Source organism: Halichoeres trimaculatus, unplaced genomic scaffold (genome assembly GCF_033239565.1).
Source record: "Halichoeres trimaculatus isolate MK-OKI-2021-1 unplaced genomic scaffold, fHalTri1.1 fHalTri1_scaffold_18, whole genome shotgun sequence".
Classification (NCBI taxonomy): Eukaryota; Metazoa; Chordata; class Actinopteri; order Labriformes; family Labridae; genus Halichoeres; species Halichoeres trimaculatus.
Window position 1 is genome coordinate 13,265,371 of NW_027437196.1, and position 22,024 is coordinate 13,287,394.

Genomic DNA, 22,024 nt, shown 5'->3' on the forward strand with positions numbered 1-22,024 from the left:
AATGTAATTGTATTGTCCAGGTTGAGTTGAGTTTTTTTCTTCTTTTTTGACTCGTGCAAATGATTGGAAGATGTTGCTATGGTTACTCGAGAAGCGCCTAAACTACAAGGAAAGCATAGTGGGACACGTAGTTCTAGTGTGCTCCGTTTACGATAAACATGAGTAGGGAAGAGACGATAACTTACTGCATTACCCAGAGTTCTAAGCAACAGTAATTGATGGCAGTTGTGTACACGGGACCTGTGGTCGTTTTTGACTCTCACTTTTGAAAAGTTTGAATAGCTGTTTTTTTTTATTTATCCCGAATTAGGTTTTTGTGTTGGTTTGGAGGAGGAATTTATAAAGTGAGGATTAAATAGAATTAGCAGGTGAGGAGGTCTTTCACGAATCTGATGACGTTCTCAGGTCACAATCCAGACCTGTTTCGATGGAGGAGCCAGGGCAAGACCAAAACACCTGATGACAAGGTACATTGAACCGTTGGATTTGTGCTGAACTCGGTGTACAGCTGTTTGGGAGAAAGACCATTTCTCCCAGTTAACTAAAGAAAACACAAGTTAAACATAATGATAAGATAATAAGTAATGATAATAAGATTTATGTCATAATAATGAGATACTAAGTCATAATAATGACACACCAACTCATTATTATGACTTATTATAAATTTTCTCCTTTAGTCTTCGTCTTTTCCCATTTTTATTTTTTCCATGGCTTCCACCTTTTGCCAGACCTGCTTTCTGAAAAAAAAACTGTCACCTGGAACTTTTCAGACATTTCCTTGTGGCTTAGAAAATTCTCTTAAGTTGTACAACCTAATCAAAAAGTTCCTGTTTTTTGTACTTAAGGTAAAGTACATCCCTGGTAATACTATGTATGAGACATGGCTTGTGTCAGCGAACAGATGTCATACAGATGGCTTTTCTCAAATACCATGCCTGCAGCCTGAGAAATAGATAGCTGAATTGCTTAGAAAAGCACAGACTTCTGGCCGTCTGGGAAATGATTTTGAGGTAATCTGCTGATTTAAGGCAACAGCTAAGCTTTCCTGTGAAATAATCCGCAGACGTCGGGCTATGGCTCAGACCTTAATTTGCACATTGGGCTCACAGCTTAAAGTGTTTGGACATTTTCAAACAGGCAGAGGTGACCATGAAAGCAGCAGCTTCATGGGTGTTGAGATGCCTTTTCTAACTTACACTTACATTTGCATTTATTTTTCTTTCATGGACCTGTGAAGTATGGTGATATCGATCAGTGGAGGAAGGTGATATAAACATCTTTGCATGCGCAACTCTAGTAAACAAGTATATTATCTTAGATCTTGAGTGTATCATGATCTATAATGTTTTATCTTTGGGTTGAAACTTGAGTTTGTCTGTTTGGTTTTCTGCAGCGTGTTGAGATGGCTTCTGAGTTTGCCGCATCCCAAGTTTTCTCCCAAAAGAAACCTCATCCTGGCACCCACAACCTTTCTATGCCGTTGCACAGCTCTGACCAGTTAAGAGACCATGATGATGCTTACAGTGAAGGTAGGTCAGACCATGGAAAAAAATAACAAGGTATCTCAGGAGAAGTGTTACCTTTTTTTTTATAATGGAGAGCTCAGCCTGAGCAGAAGCAGCAGGGTGAAACTACAGATTTTTGGTTGGTTTCTTTTGCAGCTCAGGCACTTCTTGGTGATTGGCTGGGCAGTAAGTTGCGTCTGGAGCTGGAAATGGAAGAAGAGGATGACCTATTGAATCCTGCAGGGAGGAGAAGCCCTGCTGCTTTGGCCTGTGCTGAACCTGCCATCCTAAAATGCGACAACTTTAATGGTACCAAGCAGGGACAAAATCTTTACTTTCCAACTTACCGAAGTTCATGTTTTATGTTGACTGCATCCACTGATAATGGAAAAAAGTTGTTCTAAACAAAGAGTCATAATTTTATCCTGAATGGAAAGCTACTAAAAGTGTTAAAACCTGTTTATTAGTCATCATCTCATGTAAAGTCAGGTTGAGAGGAAACTTTTGGATCATTGTTTTATCTCAAACTACTCTTTGTGCTGAATAAATTTGTGTCTTTAGATAAAATATGTGACAAACGTTTCCAGATTGAAATAAGGGTTGATACAGCTTTGGAAACAGGCTGTGTCATGTAACCTTGTCATGAAAAAAGCTCTTAAATGTTCTTTAACATTTCTGTAATCCTCACTTATAGATCTGTACAACTGCCTGGCTGAGGAAGAAGAGCAAAGCGCCGTTTGCAGCTTCCTTCATGACCTGATGGAGCAGGAAGTGCTGGACTCTGGGGTGGTGGAGGAGCTGGCTCTGGATGTTGGACAAACCAGGAAGAAGTTTAGAGACCCTATTGTCACCATGGAAGCTCGACACTTGCAGGTATTTGAGACCCAAATTCTTCTAGATGAAGAGATGCGAAACTGGAAACTGTCATTGTCAATGAATTCACGTGGTGACACAGAATTGTTCTTGCTAATAGTAAGTGCCTCTGATTGCTGCTGAAGGTGCAAGAGAACAGGGCCCGCCGGGATGCTGTGAGGCAGAGGATACAGAGTGAAAGAGAGGCTCAGTGGAGGGCCAGAGAGGAGGCAAAACGCAGAGAGCGAGAGGAGGAGATGAGAAAGAGGCAAGAGGCGAGGAGGCAGGAGGACATGGTGCAGCGGGAGATGGTGAGACTGAGGCGAGAGATGGAAGAGAGGAGAGGCCTGGAGCAGAGGGTCCGACAGAGGTATCCACAGCAACCGCTTCCTTTCTTTCTGCCGAGATGGTTTCAAAAATTGCCCACATCTGAAATAACCCTCACTCCCCTTTTTGATTGCATTGTCCTATTTGTAATCTTGCCTGCTCCAGTGGATAATAGTGATGTCTTCAAAAGTAAGTTAGTGATGTTCAAACTCCCTGACCCTGTTATAATGGAGAAGTCTCTGTGGAGGAAACATAAGCCGGAACAATATGAGTGATTCATAAACTTTTAAAGTGTGAAAAGTGTTTTTTTTTCATGGGCAATGGAAATTTGTCCTTGGATTATTTTGCTCATGATTTCCTTTGATAGGGGCGATACAAAAGATTCATGGTTCAGAAAGAAAAATGAAATGAATTAAACTGGGACTAAACATGAGGTACTTGTGCTTCAAAGAAAAGGTTAGCACAATGTTTAAATCTTTAAGTGTTAAAAAATTATGAGAAACCAACACAAAAGACTGCTTGAAGAGGGGGGCATATACTTAACTATAATTCAAACATGGATACAAAGTAACAATGCTCGATGTCTGTACTCTGAAATGCTTATTCGATTAGAATTGTGAGTCTTTGATGTTTCTGATTTTTGCGATTTTTAATTTGCTCTTTTAACACCAGCTCAGGCTGAAAAAATTTAATGATGATGATGATGTCTACAGACTGTATCAGGAGCCATATTTCCCCCAAAAAAAGCACAACACATGTGTGTCAGTTTTTAAGATTTATTCAGGGGATCTGACATCTCAACTTTTTCAAACCCAGCTTATAAACAACAACTAAAGCGAAGGACTAAGATGAAAAAAAAAATGATTTTTTGAACAAAAAAAACATGATTAAAAATTTTTTAACTAAAAATCCTGATACTACAATACATCAATTTTTCCTCCACCCCTAATTACTGGTGCAAATGGCTTTCAGTCGTGGGTAAAGGGGCAGTGAGGAGTGCATCATGGATGTTTTAAGTTGAGTTGATTTGATCAAACATGATTTCAGAAGATAAACAAACTCAGAGGTCGATCAACATAGTCACCTGGTTGTCCTGGAATGTAAGAAACGAACAAAAAATAAACAGGTGAAAGAATATTGGTTAAAAAAATGGTGCACTTTTATTTTAACTAGCTGGGACTCAGTCATGTTAGCCAGAGGCTCAGGGGTAGGCTCAGAATGACTGTGCATGCTTGATTCTGCAAGGAGACAGAGACCTTCAAAAAGTACACTTTAGACCTGTCCTGAGACCAGGTACCTTGGCTCTTTTGTCAGCATGTTGAAATGCTGGTATTTAGAAGGTGCTGTGTCAAGCATTTTCACCTTCTCATTTGACATTTAAAAAAGCAAGACTCTAATTAACACTCAGGCCCTGAAGGTTTTTTTTAATAAAAACATTAGTTCTGCAGGTAATTCGTTCTTCAGATTATTTTACATAATTTAGGAATAGTTGGTTTATTATTAATCTATTATTTTTACCTATTGTAATATTATTCAAAATTATTTTGCAGTTGTGGAGCTGTAACCCAACACCAAAATGTGTAACAGTGGAGGGTATGGAAATTGTCCAACAGGGTCAAAAGTTTGCTCACTGAAACCTTTTGCATTGATTGTTATCCCTCATACTGCTCCGGTGCACACAGTGCTGCATGTTTATTTAATCCACAGGGAAAAGGAGCGAGTAGAAGGGCAGAGGGCAGCCAAGAAGCTCCAGCCAACTCCTCCACTTCCTCCTAAAGAGCAGCAGCAGGGCACAGCGCAGACATATAAACAAGAGAAAACTGAAGCCAGCATTCACGTGCATAACCTCAAGGTAAGACCTGTGTGTGGGAGTGTGTTTGCAGGTGTTGTATAGAAAATGTGCATACCTCTACTGTTATACCTGAATGTTGAACTAGTGTGCTTTTTTTAGTTTCTGCAAAGACACTTCTCTGGATGGTACTCTGTTGTGTTGGAGCGAAGGCTACGTTTGGGTAAGGCCACGGCTCTCTGTGACTGGAGGAAACAGCTGAGAGCGTGGCGAGCATGGCAGGCTGTGGTTTGGGCTCGGCGGAGGCAGCGAGAAGTGGCGAGAACAGAGGAGGAGCTACGGGCTGAAAACAGGTAAGAAATCAAAGACCTGAAAAAATGTTATCCGTATGTATAAACATGCCTGAAAAAATTGGCAGAATGATAATTTCCACAAAGTGTTTATTAGGAACTGCACCATAGTTGCAGCCGCAACTTGAAGAGATACTTGCTGATTGCTTGAAAACATAATTGTATTTTATTTACTGAAGACGATGCCAGCTTGCTGCAGAGAGTGACCGCAGGCGATTGTTGAGGCGGTGTCTGAACGAGTGGCAGCTCTGGTGTCGGACGGAGAAGGAACAACGAGCGCTTCTGGCTCAGCAGCAGGAGACCCGGCGCAAGATGGCAGCCTTGATAAATGCTGCATCAGCTGGCAAACTTGAGGCCCCAGAACCCTCAAAATACCAGAAAATAATGGCCCCACCTGAGGCTGTGTCTACCCAACCAAAGAGGACAAACAAGGTGAGAGATGCACCGAATTCCTCATTAGGCCTAAAGTTTGAGTCCAAACTGAACTGAAGTGTTGTTTTCTGAATCGTCTCTCTTTCTGCTTGGGATGACTTGAACTGTTTTCTATAGGTCTGCAGGACTTTTAGGTGTTTGCCTGCTGCAATATTAACATCTCTGGGAAGATGGAGAAGAAAAATATAAGAAACAGGACAGTAAAGAGTATATGAGATGTAGGGTTGTGGACCAGAGCCTGAGGGACTGAAGAAGCAGAACAAGTTGGGCTTGCTGGAGTTCATGGTGGAGGGATCAATGAAGAACTGTGCTGCTTATAAATCAAAATTCCTGGGGCTCAGTTAAGCTTCAGGAGGCTATATCTGAGTCATTCTTCAGGGATTTCTTCAACCTCTGTTTTTTACATTTTCATATGACACTATCTTTATTTTTTCTGTTTCCTCTTCTGCAGGAGGATCACGACAGGCCATGCACTTTAGCCGCTAACACCGCCGCTGTACGGCAGAAAACAACTCCTGTGGGTGATGTGACACAGCCCATTCAGCCGTGGCAGGTGACCCGACATCACACAGTACCAACTTCAGCCGAGCTTTGCAGCGTAAGGCAAAGGAGAAAGAACGATGCTGTTTCAGGTTCAAGCACCACCACCGTCCAGCAGCAGATCATTACGCAGCAGAGGCAGCTGCTGAAGGAGCAGCAGGAGCAGATCGCTCGGCTGAAGGAGGAGCGGAGTATGGTGAGCCTGGAGCTGGAGATGGAGAAGAGTGCACAGCTTACAAAGCTTTCAGTGCTGAGAGGCCAGAGAGCAAAGACTCAGCAAACTGACCTGGCAGAGCAGAGGTAGGCTCACTCAAAAACCACACTCAAGGTGTGTCAGTATGAACACAAGGAGAGGAAAGTTGTTGTGCAGTGAATTCACAATCAAAAACATCATCAACATAAGTTTGCAGTATAGGTCAAAAAATCCAGCTCTCCAGTCATTCCAGATGGGCTGTGGTCAAACTTTAAAAAATGAATACACCTCGTAAAAATTGTTCTCACGTCCGATTGTTGTGGTGTTTTGAAGAAATTATTTGACTCCTTTATATTCAAGTTGTCTTTTTTCTGAAAATTTTTGTTTTCATTAGTTATAAGAGGTTAAAAACAAGGTTTTACGTCACGTTTAGGGATGATTGACTGCTGCTGTTCTTGTGTATTTATTTTCGGGGATTTTAAAATATGTCAGGAGGTAGATTCAAGAGGTGATTAGACTCTCAAAGAAAATATATATATTTTTGTTACCCAGTTTCACTCAGATTCTCCCAGACTCTGGCCGCACAACTGTTACCAATGGCTGCGCCTGTGACGGAGGTATTTTGGCTTTAAAACCGTACAATGGTAAATGGCTGAGCCACGCTGTCCACTCTATAAACAGTCTATGGTCAAGTTGCCCAAAAATGGATTGCTCTCTTCAATTTTGGGATGAATAAACTCTGACTCAAGCTTCCTCCGCTCGCTCCGCTAATGGGAAATGAGTTTGCACGTCATTGTCTGTTGAAATCTTCAGCAAATAAGAGAGGATTGAAAGGTTTCCTACCACAAAATAAGCCTTTTAAAGGCATTTGTATAGAAAAGCGCAGACCTCTTTTGCTTTCAGAAACTACGCTGAGGTAAATCAGGGTAAAAGTCATCATCTGTTAATAGCTTTTCTGTATTGAATCAACTCACGGAGCAGAAGATTTAAAGAACGGGCTGCTGAGGGATTTAAGAAGCAGAGAAAGAGATGGAGTCAAGAGCCGGTGCAAAATGTGTTTTTGTTTTTATTTCATTCGTTGTTCATTTAATCATTTATTTATAAAGTTCTACGTGAAAAAGATTTTCAAAAGAGTCTATCCAGCCTTGAACAGACTTTGTAACTGCTTTTATGAGTAAAAAGGAAAAAGTTTTGCACTTCATTGGAATTCTTTTATAGATTTAGGCCGGTCTGACACGTGCTGTGCTGGCAGAGTTTTCATCTCGTCGATGCCTGCCTGAATTGAAACGTTCCAGTCAGTGATCAGGAACATGTGAGGGTACTGTCAGGGTTATGAATGGGCTGTATGTGTGCCTCTGGTGATGACTGTTGCTGTTGCAGGGCACAGACAGTTCCCGCTGAGGCCGCAAGTCTTTGTGCTCCACACAAGGAAGCTGCCTCCTGGCAGAAATGTCCACATCCAATCATTTCAGGTCAGTGTGAAAGTTCCTTTTCACCGAAACATATGACATAAAAACCTACTGGAGAGGTTTGCATCCTCTTTGAAGAACTCATGGTACTTTTATGTTTCTCACACACGGAGTAACAGAATGCTTCGGTGCTTGTGACTGCTGCCAGGAAAATTGAATGACCCTAAGTCCCACATATGGAGGCATAATTTGCATTTCCATAAAGACCTATAGGTCTGTAGACATTCAATAGTAGCACATGTGTGATGCGTACCTTGACTCTAGGCACGTGTTTGGAGTACAAAGAGCAAAAACATACAATTACATTGTAATTTTCATTCAATACTTTGCTCGGCTCACCTTTGCTCTGTCCCTCTCCCTGAAGCCATGGAGGAACGAGCACGCCAACGCGCCGAGCGGAGGAAAGAAATTGAGGAGCTCAAAAAGAAAAGGGAAGAGGAGAAACTGGTATTAATCTTTAAGTGGATTACATATCATGTCTGAAATTACATGAAAATAACATGAGCTGGGAAAAAAGTTACAAAGAATATGTTATTTAATAGGCTGAGATGCAAGCAGCTGAGGAGCAGAGGAAGAGGGAGGAGGAGGAGGAGAAGCGTAAGGCTGCAGAGAGGAGAAGAGAGGAGAAGAGGCAAGAAAAAGAGGTGACATAAACATATTCTACAGGTTTTATTTCACAATTTAAGGAGCCACATTACATAACACACCATGGATGTTACATATTTAAAACTAATCCTTGTAATGACTTTTTAGTTTGTTTGTTTTTTTTTTTTACATTTTTTATCCTATTGCTTTTTGTGGTCCGTTAAGCATCAGTTGTTTTTATCTCACATACCTCCCATCTGTCTTGTTTAAATTATTTTTTGCCCTTTATACATTTATTAAATAATTAATCAATTTTGTTAAATTATGTTCATCTTCTCGCCATTACTTTAAATGATTTTATTGTCTATTTTCCTTTTTTATTCACATATTTACAACAGATTAACCTTTTAAATGCTCTTTTTGTTTTCCTTTTCCAATTTTTTCATATTTTTCTACATTTCTTTATATTACACTCATAAAGGGATGGGTACGGAATTTGGTACTTTTATAGGTACCGGCTTAATACTGTCTGTAGTACCGAGTACCAATTTACGTAAAATCAAACGGTACCTGAACACATCCTTGTGACTGTGAGGGCTTTGAAGGGTTGGCAGTTTTCCATGCTGGATATGAACTCAACATTGTAGGTTTATATATCAAGGAATAAATATATTAAACTGAAAAACTTTGAGATTTTATTATTAAACAAATTAATATTTATTATCACATAAACGCACACTAAAGTACAAATAATTAGTACCATTGCGTACCAGTATTGATTGTCAGGTACCGGGCATCGGTATCATATCATTTCAAATGTGAAGCGTACCCATCCCCACTACTAAATCTTTGTATTTTCTTTATTTTCTTTCACTACTTTTTATTCCTTTTTCCTTTTCACTCCTCTTCCCATCTACTGCACTGTTACATTTGTACATCTTGTATCAAACATTGCAATAATTGAACTGTTGTATTTTCTTGCTCCATCCACATTGTTTGGTTCTTTGGTCCCCGAATGAGTTTCATTTTTTTTTGTGAAAACACTTCAAAAGACTTTTCCAATGTGCTCCACGTGAAAGTCATTATTCCTGTTTTTCAAATCATCTCATGTTCTCTGCTTGTGTAGAGGCAAGAGGAAAAACAGCGGCAGCTAACAAGGCAACAGGAGCTCCTGAAGCTGGCCCGTCACCACTACAACAAAAACTTGCTCCTACGTCGAGGCCTGGCGCCATGGAAACGACTCATTCAGCTCAGACAAGCCAACATGCAGGTAATTCACCTGATAGAACGTCTTTAAAGGCTCCCTTCACCTTCCAAAGCAGCCCAATTATAAACCCTTCAGGTGGGCTCTATTTTGGCCTTCACTTTGAAGTTCTCTTAAAAATCCTATTTGAATAGTAAACTGAGGAGTGCTTCAGGATTTCCATCAGCATACACTTACAGAGAATAAAAGGAGAGAAGGAGGAATTGTGACCTCAAGGTTAAATCCTAGTGTAGGTATGGGGCGTGATTTGAATGCTAAAACGATCTTCAGAGGGTAACAGAGCTGCTTTCAACGTAAAATCCTTATACTGTCATGCGAAAGGCTCTTTGGTATTTAAATCTTTACAAATACCTAGATATTTTTTAGAATTAGAGGACAGGACAAGGACAAAATGCCTCTTGGTTTTTCTCATTTTTTAAGAGGCTTGTTTAGATTTCTGACAGAGGGAGATTACACAGCCTGATCTGTAATTCAGAGAGGATTATACAAGCCTATTGTCTTAAATATTATGTGTCATCATGCGTGTTGAGAACAGATATAAGCAGGTTGTGGAAGATCATCTAAATGAATTATATGCACCATTTAAGCCTTTTGGGCTGCATTGTTCTTCATATGTGTTTATGTTTGGTCTGGGACTGGTTTGGGATTCTTTGACCCTAGCTTCATTTTTACATCACCTGTCCATTTAGTCCGTGACCATGCTTTGAAGCACTTGGGGTGTATTTTAACACAGCTACGTAAATTTGATTATTATCAAGAGAGACTGCTGACCACGTACTGTTAATCCACCGGCTCTCTATCAAACATCAAAAAGGTTTATAATGGAAGTGATGGAGGACTATGAGCCAGAGGCAAAGCTACAAAACGCAGCTTCATTTTCAAATGCAACCCAAGGAAAATATCTGAAAGCATGTGACAGAATGCTGAAGCCTCATTTCTTAAAAAGCCTCATTAACATGAACACTTCCACACCACATTTCCTGAACATACGTGCTACACCTATAAATGTAAATATAAACCCCTCAGTAGTCGATAGTGCATCGTTTTTTCACCGGTTCATTGTTCTCAACCTGGCACACACTGAAGTTGAGTTTGGACACATTCATCTTTCTCTTTAATCCCCACCAGCTGGCAGACAGTCACCACAATCTCTCCCTCCTGAGCCGCTGCATACAAGGCTGGCTGCAATCAGCGAAAGAGTCGCTGTCTGAGAAGGAAGCTTCTGCTGACCAACTGTACCAGCACTTTTTGCTTCAGAGGAGCTTAAGCTGCTGGAAGAGGGTGTGTATACACAACTCACACACACACACACACACTCTCACACACAATTATACAGAGAGGATTGCAGTCTGCCTATTTTCAACCTGTGACTTAGAGCAACACCTTCACCTAATCTCTTTTCTGCCTGCATTCATTTAAGTTTCAGGTGCTCAGTTGTAATAAAAAAACTGGATGATTTTTACTTTTTGCTGCTAAGCTAAGTTAAACCACAACAAACCACCTTATAGAGGAGGTTAGAGTAGAAGCTCAAGCAGCATAAATCATTACATCAGTTATACCCTTTTCAGATGACGTCCTTTTAATTTCAGCTCAAAGACTGGCGCTTGATTCAAGCAGAAAGAGCCGAGCGTTTCTATCGCACCAACACTCTAAGGAGGTTCCTGCTGGCGCTGCTGGACCATGTGACCCAGGAGAGGCTGCTGGAGTGGGACCGTCAGGAGCTGTCTCAGGAGCATAATAACAGGTTTGCTTCCTGTGAAGCCTCCATATGTTAGCTGTGCGGTGGCTTGTGTGTGTTCTCAAACTCCACCAAAATGATAACTCACTAACCAGGTGGAAAAGTGATATTTGGCCTCAGCTTTTCAAGGTTTAATTATGTGTTGATGTGATACATCAGTGCAATAATGTTGGCCTGACTAAAATGCATGCCCCTGATTGCATTAACTCCAGCCATTTTCTACAAAGACACAATTTTTTCAAGATTTATCTGCTGTGAATAAAGTAAACTCATTAAGTTAATCATATAATAAGATGAGTCATCTGTTCTCCTTGTGAGAGCAGCAAAGATGTGGTGTAGTCTCTTTTTTTTTCACCAGTCATGAGGAAAAAAAAAAGCTATATGTGCTGAATGGATAGCTGCTCAAAGCCCACATACAAAGTATTACAACAATCCAAATGAGATGTTATGAAGGCATGTGTCGCCCTCTCATCTTTTGGAGTAACACTCCTTTATCAGTCCAAATGACAAAAGGACATTTATTGGGGAAGCTTGTGAAAAATATTGATGAAATATATAGAAGCTAATGAAGTTGATAGGTTGAATTATTTTATTTAAATTTATGTAATTAGGTCTCATTAAGATTAATGGTTGAAATACATCAGATGCATCTCTAAATGCTGGGTGAGACATTTTGTTTTCCTATTCTCACTGCCTGCACCCCACATTACAATAAATATTTATGTAAAGCAGGTCATTTTTTCCTATGTTTGGTGAATTGTAACCATAATAATAGATGATGATAAATAGATGATGTCAGCTTGTCCATCATTCGCCAGTCAGCCAGCCTCCACCTCCACAGGGTCCAGGACTGAGCTTCTTCAGCAGTCTGTTCAGTCTCTGTCTCCTGGCTGCTTGCATCAAGTGAAGTTCTTCCAATGTGGTGTTCATGTCTAGTATTAGCTCGTTAGCCCTATCTGTGAATAGGATGATGCCACTCTGCCTTCTGGTGTTCCCTCTGTTGCTGGGTTAGCATGGCTAGCTTGTCCATCTCATTTGAGATAGATCTTACGTTCTCAATAACAATATACGGAAGGACAGGGCGATGTTGTCGCTTCTTAGCTCTCACCTGAGAACCAGCACGTTCTCCTCACCTTGTGGGAAAACATCAGGCCTTGCACCAGTTAGCACTGACATGCTACAGGCTGCTAACAGCCAATTTTACATGTAAATAATGCAGCCATGTTACATGTAGGATCTCCCGACAAACACAGGAGAAAAAGTAGTAAAAATATCACTGAAGCCACAAAACCAGTTTGGTGTCCATGACCAACAAATGAACCATACAAAGTAATGATCCACTCCAAATACAAAGATTACGAATAAAAGACAAAAAAATTACAAGAAACGGAGAATCAATGGAGCAGCGCCTAGCATAAATGCATAATATATGCCTAGCAACACATATGTTATTCACAAGACTTGTCAACTATAGCAGCTATAACATTACACTCTAAGTTGTAGATAAAATTTCTCTGTAAGCACCAAAATATCAGCTATGCTTACTATCCTACCAGCATGCTAATGTGTGAAAAATATTATTACAGCAGCAAAACAAGCTGATGCTATAATTGCTGTGAATGTAGTAAATGTCCATATATAATTGCCAATGACCCCACAGTTATTAAAAATATTAAACCTAGACTAAAGGAAGAGACAAATGGGACTAACACTCTCATTAATGGGTGCAGATTGCCTGGGAAAATTAAAATATTAGTTAGGTGACTCTTCTAATTTGCATCTGAACAGTTTGTTACTTAAAATATTATATTCCAAGCCAGAAAAAAAATACTCCATAATGAAATCATTATTTTCTCCTGAATCAATGTTTCCTTCAAATTAGTGACAGTCATTGGAAAATATGTAAATGTTAGTAAACTGCAGCTTCCCATGTCAGGTTCCCTAAATGACCACAGTCTGTATGTGAGCTCACACTGCCTGCCAAGCTGCCGTCGTCACTAAGCCCCCAGTGACACCTTGTGAAAAACTCATTAGGCTTCTTCAACATGGAGGTCTCTATAATTTAGTTTTATTGCTCACTCCCATGTCCCCGTCTGTCCCTCCATCTGCCTGCATTTCAGACGTGTGCTGCGGAGGTGCTTCATGGCCTGGAGGCAGTTTCCAAGTTTGCAGCGTAAAGAAAAAGAGAAGGAGGTGCGACGAGAGAGGCTCGGGCGGAAAGTGGCGGAGGTCCTGCACGACTTCTGCTCTAATCCACTGTGAGGTCACCGGGAGACAAACTTGTAAAGATGTTTGAAGATGAGAGCAGGAGAGAGCACATGAACTCACATGAATCCTCACGTTTATTAAATATAAATAAATACAATTAATTTCACACAGATGGACAGTACAATTTTAGGATACCATTAAAAGGCTTTAAATCTCTTTGAGCACTAATAAAAGCAGCAATGAGGACAAGCACGGGCAACTTTGAGCTGACAATTTCTTCAAGTGCCTAAAAATGACTACTTAACTGTTCATAACTACCTCATTACTCTTGTTTATTGCGCTGACAAACTGTTGACTTTAATGAGTCTGATTATGTGGCTTTGTGCGACGTCTTTGATGAATAATTTCAAAATACATTTCACAAGTTCAAATGAGGTGCCTCACTTGTTGAAGAAAGCAGTTAAGAGTTTGTGAAGTGTCCAAAAATAATGTGAGTAGAGAAAAGAGCAGAACTGGAATGAACTTGAGGGCGTCATCTTGCTTCTGAAGCTGTGCTTAGAGAAAATTGTCCCCTTGAGTGGTAACAGATTGCTTATTCTCACATTTTCTCATATGAAGTCTCCCAGAAAGGCACTGGAATAGGCACCAGGAGACATAAGGACAATGCTGAAGACCAGGGAAGACAGTCAGGGTGAAGGAAACGGGGATATTTGTTCAGCATGAGAGGTGAAATGAGGCAGCAGTGGAAGGCGACAAAAGGTCAGTGTTAGTGGACACAGCTGCATAGAGGAGACACCAACTATCAGTGACATTAATGGCAGTGAATGTGTCTTGTGAGGTTGGAAGTTATTGCTTTGTGTCAAAGTCAGGGCTGCAGTAACCACAGATATCAGTCCTGGCTGCAAAGTGGAATCAGAGTAAAAGGAGCCATGCTGCCTCCAAGTGGACAACAGAAGAACAGCAGCCATAACGTCCTAACTCCTTCCCCAGAATCAAAGTTGTACTGAGTGTTTTAAACCAGATCTGTTGGAGCAGGAGGCGGGGGGCTCAGTTTTTCCCCCATCGTCATGAATTCGGCCCAGTTCTCACGGAAACCTCGAGAGTACATCTTGGTGTCCACAATGAGTCCCCAGTACGCGCTGCGGGCAGTTTTGTCACGCAGGGCGACTCGAGCCTCCCGCTCTGTTACGTTGTAGCTGATGTTGATGACCTGCACAACCAGCAGGTGAAGCAGCCCACCAGTCACAATACTGCTGTACCAGGCGCAGGTAAAGCAAAGTGCAGTGCTGCAACACAGATGAAGAAGGAGATCAAGTCTTCCAGAAAATATAACACGAAAACAGCAGATATCTGACAGAAAAGGTTACTACTACCATTGCTGCAAATCAACAATAAGACCCCTATTTATTTGTTATGAGACACACCCAGAACTTCAGTGCTCACGGAAACTCAAACTGAATCCAAGGTTGTGCTATTCTTCTCACACTCAATTCAAAAAATATTATTTGACAGCAATTCAGACAAGTTCAGTGTTTAATATACTGAGGGTTTTAAGAGTATTTTTTAGACTAACAAGTATCTTAAATCCACTCTCTTCCCTTTGAGGAAAAAACATCTAATCTTTCTCGGACAGCTTGAGTGCCTCAAAGCTCTCAAGATGGAGCCACTTCAAACCCTTTGAGACCTTATTTCATGGTGATTTCTGGAAGAAAAATAAGGTACAAACTCTTCAAAGCACATCAGTTTACAAAAAGCTGTTTAATTCTTGCTGCTTCAAGGCTCACTGCTTTTGGTCCCCATTGGTTAAATCATCTCAGTGGATGTTCATTTAGTTATTGTGGATGTAGAGATTTCTTTTTCCCAACCATTTTCAATTTAACAAACTTCTGAAGGTGTTAGAAAGCTTCAATCACTGTAACATATTTTTACCTTTTCTTCATCTCAACAAAGAGATGAAACTGACATTTTTCCTCGAATGAATAATTATTTGATATTTATGTTATAAGTAAAGGAAAGGTTAGACATTTGGGAATTGGATAGTAAATGGACTGTGTTTATGTAGTGCTTTGTGCACAATATGTCACATTTACAACACTTCATACACTGATGGCAGAGGCTGCTACATAAAGAGCCCATCAGCGGTAACAAGGCTTGCAAAGTTACAAGTAATTTTTGAGTTTTCGTTCAGTACAGTAAGGGGAAAAAGCAACAAGTGGATTTTTTTTGTTTTATTTTAAGGAATTTAAAGAACCTTTGCACACTTTCTTAAATGCAGCATTGACAGTTCGGGCTTGACTTTCTTTTTTACATTTTTAATGGAACACAATTTAAAAGTAATTTGAAAAAATTAAACACATTTTTTTTAAAAAGGGAACATGTAGGATCCAAAATCAACTCACTCCAAATGCCAGTTTGGTTAGTGCATGTCAGTAGGGGTGGGTACCTTTCACACCTGAAACGATACGGTACCAAAGCCCGGTACCTGGCAATCGGTACCGGTACTCAACCGTACCAATTTTCGGTACTTTCTTGTGTTTATGTGGTAGAGAATATCGTTTTTTTACTAATGAAATATAAAAAAATTTAATTTAACATATGTATTTTTCGATATATAATCTTGCAATGGTGTGTTCATGCCCAGCGTGGAAAATTGCCTACTCTTCTATTCCCCCACAATCACAAGGATGTGTTTAGGTACCTAAACATGGCACCTTTTGGTTTTACCTGCATCGGTACTCGGTACTTTTGACAGAATTCGGTCGGTACCTATAAAAGTACCTAATTCGGTACCCATCCCTACATGTCAGAGATCTATTTTCCACATAATAGGTAAATATTTGTACCAAAATAGTCCTCTTATTGATAGATACCTGAGATGACATGAGCGACCTTGAATGTACATTGCATATAGGTTTATGCTGTACATTTTCTTTCCGGATGGGTACTAAATTAGGTACTTTTATGGCACCAACCAAATTCTGTAGGACCGAGTAAATGAACGTGAAATCAAAAGGTACCATGTTTCGGTGCCTAAACACATCCTTGTGACTGTGAGGGAGTGGAAGAAAAGGAGATTTTCCATACTGGATATAAACACAGCATTGCTAGTTATAAACGGAGAAATTAATATGTGAAATTGAAAAACTTTAGGATTCTATTATAAAACAAATGAAAACCACAAAAACACAAACGTAGCAACTGAAAATTTGTACCTTGGAGAACCGATACTGATATCAAGGTACCAGGCATCGGTACCGTATCGTTTCAATTGTGAAAGGTACCCGTCCCTAATTTTCACTACGCTCTAACAATCTCCTGGCGTGTTGACAATAGTTTACTGCTCACACAACACTGCCAAAGATGAGGCACAAGGTAAAGAGGGAATGTAGTGTGTACATGTTAATTCACGGTACCTGTACTGGTTGTAAACTCCTGGGCAGTAGAGCAGGGCGGTGAAGAGGTGTTGGTTCGGACAAACACTCTGCAGAACCAGGCTGATCCCGTACAGAGACGTCAACAGGAAGAAGACAAGCGTGAGCAGGAAGCTGCGATGATTGGCCTGCCCCACACAGCTGTTTATCCTACCCGAGCAACAACAGGAGGGGACGCACAAACACAGGTACACACACGGGCAGACAAAACATTGTACTGAGACCACAGGGCTACATTACTGTACACACATGCAGGAACAAGAGGTGTCAGTGTAGGAGCAGATGATAGCGAGGAAATAATCTATGTGGCTGTTATTAATGTACTGCTGAATCAAGACAACAGTCAAACGTGATAAATAAAGACACAACGGGTGTGAGAGACTTAAAAATGAGGCGTTGTTTTGAAATTAAAGGGTTGTGTGCTATTTTTATGTTATTTATTAAAAAGTAAAAACAAAACTTAACATTGAGAGACAAAATGGGAGAAACAGAGCAGATGAGTGAAGTAAGAAGAGTTTCAGTGGAACCCACCAGACACAGTGGTGGTCTAGACGCAGCACGCAGACACCACAGATCCGACAATGTCCCGCCCTCGGGGGCCGCACCACCTTGCACACAGGACACCAGTTCCTTTTGCTGCTCTCCTTCAGCTCGTCCCCCGTCGGCTCTGATAATCCAGCCCGGTTGGCTATCATCATCGTCACATTCTGCCTCCCTCCATTGATGGCAGGGTCGCTGTCTGGCAGGGGGCTGTAATACGTCACTGTGCTGTGGACTGTTTCTTGGCTTGGTTTCACAGTGCCAGGTTCTCTCTTTGTGTGAAACAGGGCTACCAAAGTGAGCACCATCCCTACAGTTACCACCGTTACCTGGACCATACTGACATCCCCACTCGGGAACACCTGTGTGATGAAAAGGTAGTACATGTATGACAGGGAGAAGAGGGCCAGGCTGAGGAAGAAGAGCGTCCGACCCTTCTTGCGATGGGTGAAGTAGTAGTACCACAGCACCAGGCCGGGCAGGGCTGTCAGAACCACTATGCCAAGCAGGAAGTGGAGAGCAGCGAGACGCAGCAGGAGAGGGAGAAGTACAAGAGGAGGGATGATGGACAGTTCCACTTTCCGAGCTCCACCCCACAGCCAGGGTACACGGATGCGGTCGGTGACCACTGCAGCCACATTTGACAGCGACTCTGGTTTCTGAGACTCCCTCTTTAGAAACCTGACAGTCAAGAGGCAGAAAAAATATTATTACAGCAGCAGTCTGACTGATTACAGACTAGACACAGTACACAAAGCCTGTTTAGAATTTCAAGTAGGAGCAAGCAACATGAAGATTGTTACAGAAATATGTTTAAAGAGGGGGTATTAGGCTTTTGATTTCCTAAACATGGTTATAAAGTAGTATATGCTGTAAATATCTCTAATTGTGTCTATAAAATGCTCAAAACAGTCTATTCTAAAAATACCACCAGGTCTTCATGAAACTCGCTGAAATGATGAGGTCTTCACATAAGAGTTTCTTAAGTCGCATTTCCACCAAGCATACCGGTTCGGTTCGTCTTGGTACAGTGCGCATTTTGCGGCGTTTCCACTGACTTATCCCGGGACAGATCCCTAAAAACTAAGACAAACCGGCCTACTTTTTTGGGACCCTTTTGTACGGGTGCCAGACTGAACCGATCTGCTCTCAGAAGGTGGAGCAACACACTGCAGACCGTTGATTGGTCGAAAGAATCGTCACTTACCCGACAGCAGCTGCATTTCTCCTGGCAGCACACAGACTTCTCTGAAACAAAAGCTTGATTGCACTTTGTATCAAAGAGCTACATGCCAATCACAGAGAGGACGAAATGCTGCATGTCTTCCATCTGTGCTCTTTGTTTACTGTGTCGCATTTTTCTTTGTTGGATTTAATAGCAGGGTAAGCTGCTACGGTGTCACGCTGTTGTTTAACAGCTGCGGCTTCCGGCATCCAGCTTACACGCCGCCTACCATGAGAGGGCACAGTTTACTGTGGAAACGCAAACGGGATCAGGCTTAACTGAACCAAACCGTACTGAACCGACCCAGACTGCTTGGTGGAAACGCAGCTTTAAACTGTGTCATGACAGGTTGCAGAGGCAGGCCTAAAACACCAAGGGCTGCCAGAAGCTTTACCCTGAACAGCCCTCTAGAGGGTCAGCCAATCAGAGGGAAGGGGGTTTTTGTTACAGGGAACCTTAAAGAGACAGTAGCGAAAACAAAGCATTTCAAAAAGAGGCTGTGAGAAAAAAAATGAAGCTGTAAGTCATGTAAAGCTACACTAGGCGATGGAATGTGAGGTAAAAAAAAAAAAAAAAAAAAAAAAGGGGCAATACCCCCTCTTTGAACAATTTTCTGATACTCAACATTCAGCCAGTCAATCAGTTTTTCAAAGAAGTAACCTAAACTACAGTTTTGGGAAGAATAAATCCATCAGACAGAGTTAGAGCTGAATGTTTCTGACCTGTCACAGGCGTCATCCAGGTCCTCGCAGTCACAGCAGCAGGCGGCTACATGGCTGCGATCTCCATGTCTGTTCACATACTCACAGCAGCACAGCGTCTCCTCCTCCTCAAACACCTTTTTGGCCCTCTTCTTCATGGCAGCCAGCCTGAGTGTAAAAAAGTTCCATGAGTATCTTTATTATTTGAACTTCTGAAAGCATTAGTGTGTCTGGATAGAAACCGAGCACAGAGTCAGAGGAGGCGGCAGATAAAACACTGCTAAAAGCCCGTCTGCTGAAATGACCTTTTTCACACAGCAGCTTAACAGCTCTCTGCGTGTGCTTTAGACTGTGGAGTTGTTCCAAACAGATTTCCATATCACAAAACTGCAAAGTAGGCCCTGCTCATTTGACCCTACCAAGTCACCCTCCCACCCCCACATCTGTCACACATCTGTCACACTTTACTGACTCACAGAGACAGAGCTGTCCTGGTCTGCTGCTCAGTTAAAGGACACAGATTTGAACTGGTGTCAGCAGAAACATCTACTGTGGGTTTTTACTGTGGAAAGCAAGAAAGTTTCTGCATGAGGTACTGCTTAGTAACAAATAAGCTCCTAATAAAAAAAATACAGGTACAATAGTGTGATATTATTTGTAGCTGTCCCTCTAAATGGTTGTGTAAGAGACATCAGGGTCAGGAGAGGTCACCAGTATCTAACTGGTGAGTCCTTCCCAGTGGCCTTAAAGTCTGGTGGAGCCAAAAGAGAATCCAGATTAGGCTGAGTGAGTCTGTGGAAAGAAAAAACGGGCACATCTGCTCCCTGACAAAAATAAAGTGCAGCAAAGATTTAAAGTGGGACTCTGCTGCTCAGCAGCTTTGTGTCCTGTTGTTACTGAGGTTTTTTGTGGTGTAATGTGTTTTAGACTTGCAGGTGCTGCAGGAAATTGAAAAGGTTAGCAGATAAAACCTGAATTGTGAAATATATAACAAAAGGTGGCAGCAGCTTTTGATTCCTTTGAAGGCAGGATTAAAAATAGATTGTACGGTGAAAAAGTCAAATTCTTTAAGCAGCTTCAGATCGCTGCTTTTTTTTAAGTATTAGTGAGAAGTTAAAGTTATGAATAACGTTCAGTTTAACAATATGAATGGGGTAAAAATAACCCAAAGACAGCATCATGGGCTTTAGAAATTGATTTTGATGATATTCTTTATTTTTTTTGCATCACCAAATAGTTAATTTGTATGATAGTTTGTTGCTTCTGAAGTTGCTTTTTATCGTGTTACATTATCAATGTCTTAGTCTTCTAGGGACTGCAGATGCATTCTAGCTAACTTGGATATACATGGTTTTCAGGGTTCCTATCAATTTATCTAACTATCTATTAATAGATAGGTAAACTTTTGTGAATTTTGATTTTAAAAATAACTTCAAGCATAATTGTCTAGGCCCTTGCACTTGCATGTCAAGTTTCATTCATGTTGAGGTTTGGTGGCTCCAATTTGTTATGCTTTCAACATGAAGTGATAACAAATTATTAGTAGCACCCATAACAGTCCTCATGCCCAAGATACAATTCATTAAGTTAAACTGTTTGGAAAAAATGACAACACAACTAAACGGTTTCTCCAAACACTCCAGTAGACCCACATCAGCATTACTGGTTTAACTTAGAAAATATAGATGCACAGAATAAACCCTCTAAAGTGCCCTCTGGGAAGCCAAAACACATGCTAAAGTGCCTACCTGGTTGGCAAAACAGACTTAATTGCCCTCTTGGATGAAAAAACTCACACTTCATATGCCTTTTTTTTCTTTTTGCCCCTGCCCTTTAAAATGTCTGTGCATTTTGATGTTTTTTTTAACATTCTCTACAGACACACATAGACAATGTACATAAACAAACACAGGAGAGCTTAGATTGAGTCGAATAGATCTTCCCTATGGACAGGACCTGATCCAATCTGACTTTCTTTGAACACTTTGGGATACTATTTACTGAAGACAGTATTTAACGTCCAGAATCAACTTTTTTTTTTCTTGAATTCATAATCAAAATCTGTTTATTCATTATTCCTTTAAGGGGTGGGCTGGGGATTGGGAATGCACCCCTGAATTAGTTGTTACACCCCTGTTGTGTTATGTATGAATAATGAATGAAAATCACCTTTTAAGCTGAATTGACAACTTGTTTCAACACTTAGGACTAACTTTTGTTTTGCTGTCATGTATCAGATAATTTTATTACCAACTCGGCTCAGTTAACCCAGTTCTTCACTATTTCACCTGTCGACACACCTCGACACCACCGGAGCAGTTTCCCGCATACACAGCTTTAGAGACGAGGCTCACATTCAGCTCCAGAGTTAAACAGTTTCTTGAATCCAGGTGTCACATACCTAAACACAGGCCAGCTACATGCCGATGCTTTCGAGTGAGAATCGACGGAGACGGTTTGTCTTCACCCGGTGTCTGAACGGAAGTCTTCTCGTGGTCGCGGCTGTCGTATCCGGTGTTTACCGAAGCTGCTTAACGTTGGCGGAGTCACCACAATAAGAGCGCCTGGTGGTCAACTACTTTCGGTTCATGTGTCTGGGTCTGGAGGGGATCTTCTGCGGATTTCGTCTGGGTCTGGATTTGGAGTGTATCGAGCTGTGCTGTGGCTCTGCCCCCAAACTGAGCGGTTTCCTCCTGACGTCAAAAGAGGCAGAGTCTCCCCGCCCAAAACAGCCATACTCCTACACATGTACAACTGTATATGACACACAGCTATTCACCTGTGTATGTAAAAACTTTATGAGCAGTAGTACGAATTGGGAAGAAAGATTTCCATAACAGGATTCTTGCTATTTGACATTGTTTATTAAAAA

General features: G+C 41.2%; 2 protein-coding genes across 4 annotated transcripts; one reads left to right on the forward strand and one right to left on the reverse strand.

The window, feature by feature from the left end:
- Positions 1 to 228: 228 nt before the first annotated feature.
- On the forward strand, positions 229 to 13,461 carry ccdc191 (coiled-coil domain containing 191). Of its 2 annotated transcripts, XM_074693972.1 has the most exons (17): positions 229 to 467; positions 1,241 to 1,267; positions 1,397 to 1,532; positions 1,665 to 1,817; positions 2,203 to 2,381; positions 2,507 to 2,730; positions 4,395 to 4,539; positions 4,639 to 4,829; positions 5,006 to 5,258; positions 5,710 to 6,098; positions 7,372 to 7,463; positions 7,825 to 7,907; positions 8,003 to 8,104; positions 9,172 to 9,315; positions 10,438 to 10,590; positions 10,899 to 11,053; positions 13,168 to 13,461. In XM_074693972.1, the coding sequence occupies exons 1-17, from the start codon at positions 393 to 395 to the stop codon at positions 13,307 to 13,309; spliced, it is 2,643 nt and encodes an 880-aa protein (XP_074550073.1). In that variant the 5' UTR covers positions 229 to 392; the 3' UTR covers positions 13,310 to 13,461. The 2 variants fall into 2 exon arrangements, with proteins under 2 accessions (XP_074550073.1, XP_074550074.1); XM_074693973.1 differs by lacking the exon at positions 1,241 to 1,267 and having other exon boundaries at positions 13,168 to 13,460.
- On the reverse strand, positions 13,414 to 21,868 carry zdhhc23b (zDHHC palmitoyltransferase 23b). Of its 2 annotated transcripts, none has more exons than XM_074693976.1 (5): positions 21,554 to 21,868; positions 19,174 to 19,320; positions 17,218 to 17,907; positions 16,669 to 16,827; positions 13,414 to 14,541 (listed from the first exon to the last, which is right to left on the reverse strand). In XM_074693976.1, exons 2-5 carry the CDS (start codon positions 19,308 to 19,310, stop codon positions 14,268 to 14,270), a joined length of 1,260 nt encoding a protein of 419 aa, XP_074550077.1. In that variant the 5' UTR covers positions 19,311 to 19,320; positions 21,554 to 21,868; the 3' UTR covers positions 13,414 to 14,267. The 2 variants fall into 2 exon arrangements, with proteins under 2 accessions (XP_074550077.1, XP_074550076.1); XM_074693975.1 differs by having other exon boundaries at positions 13,416 to 14,541; positions 16,669 to 16,836.
- Between the last annotated feature and the right edge of the window lie 156 nt (positions 21,869 to 22,024).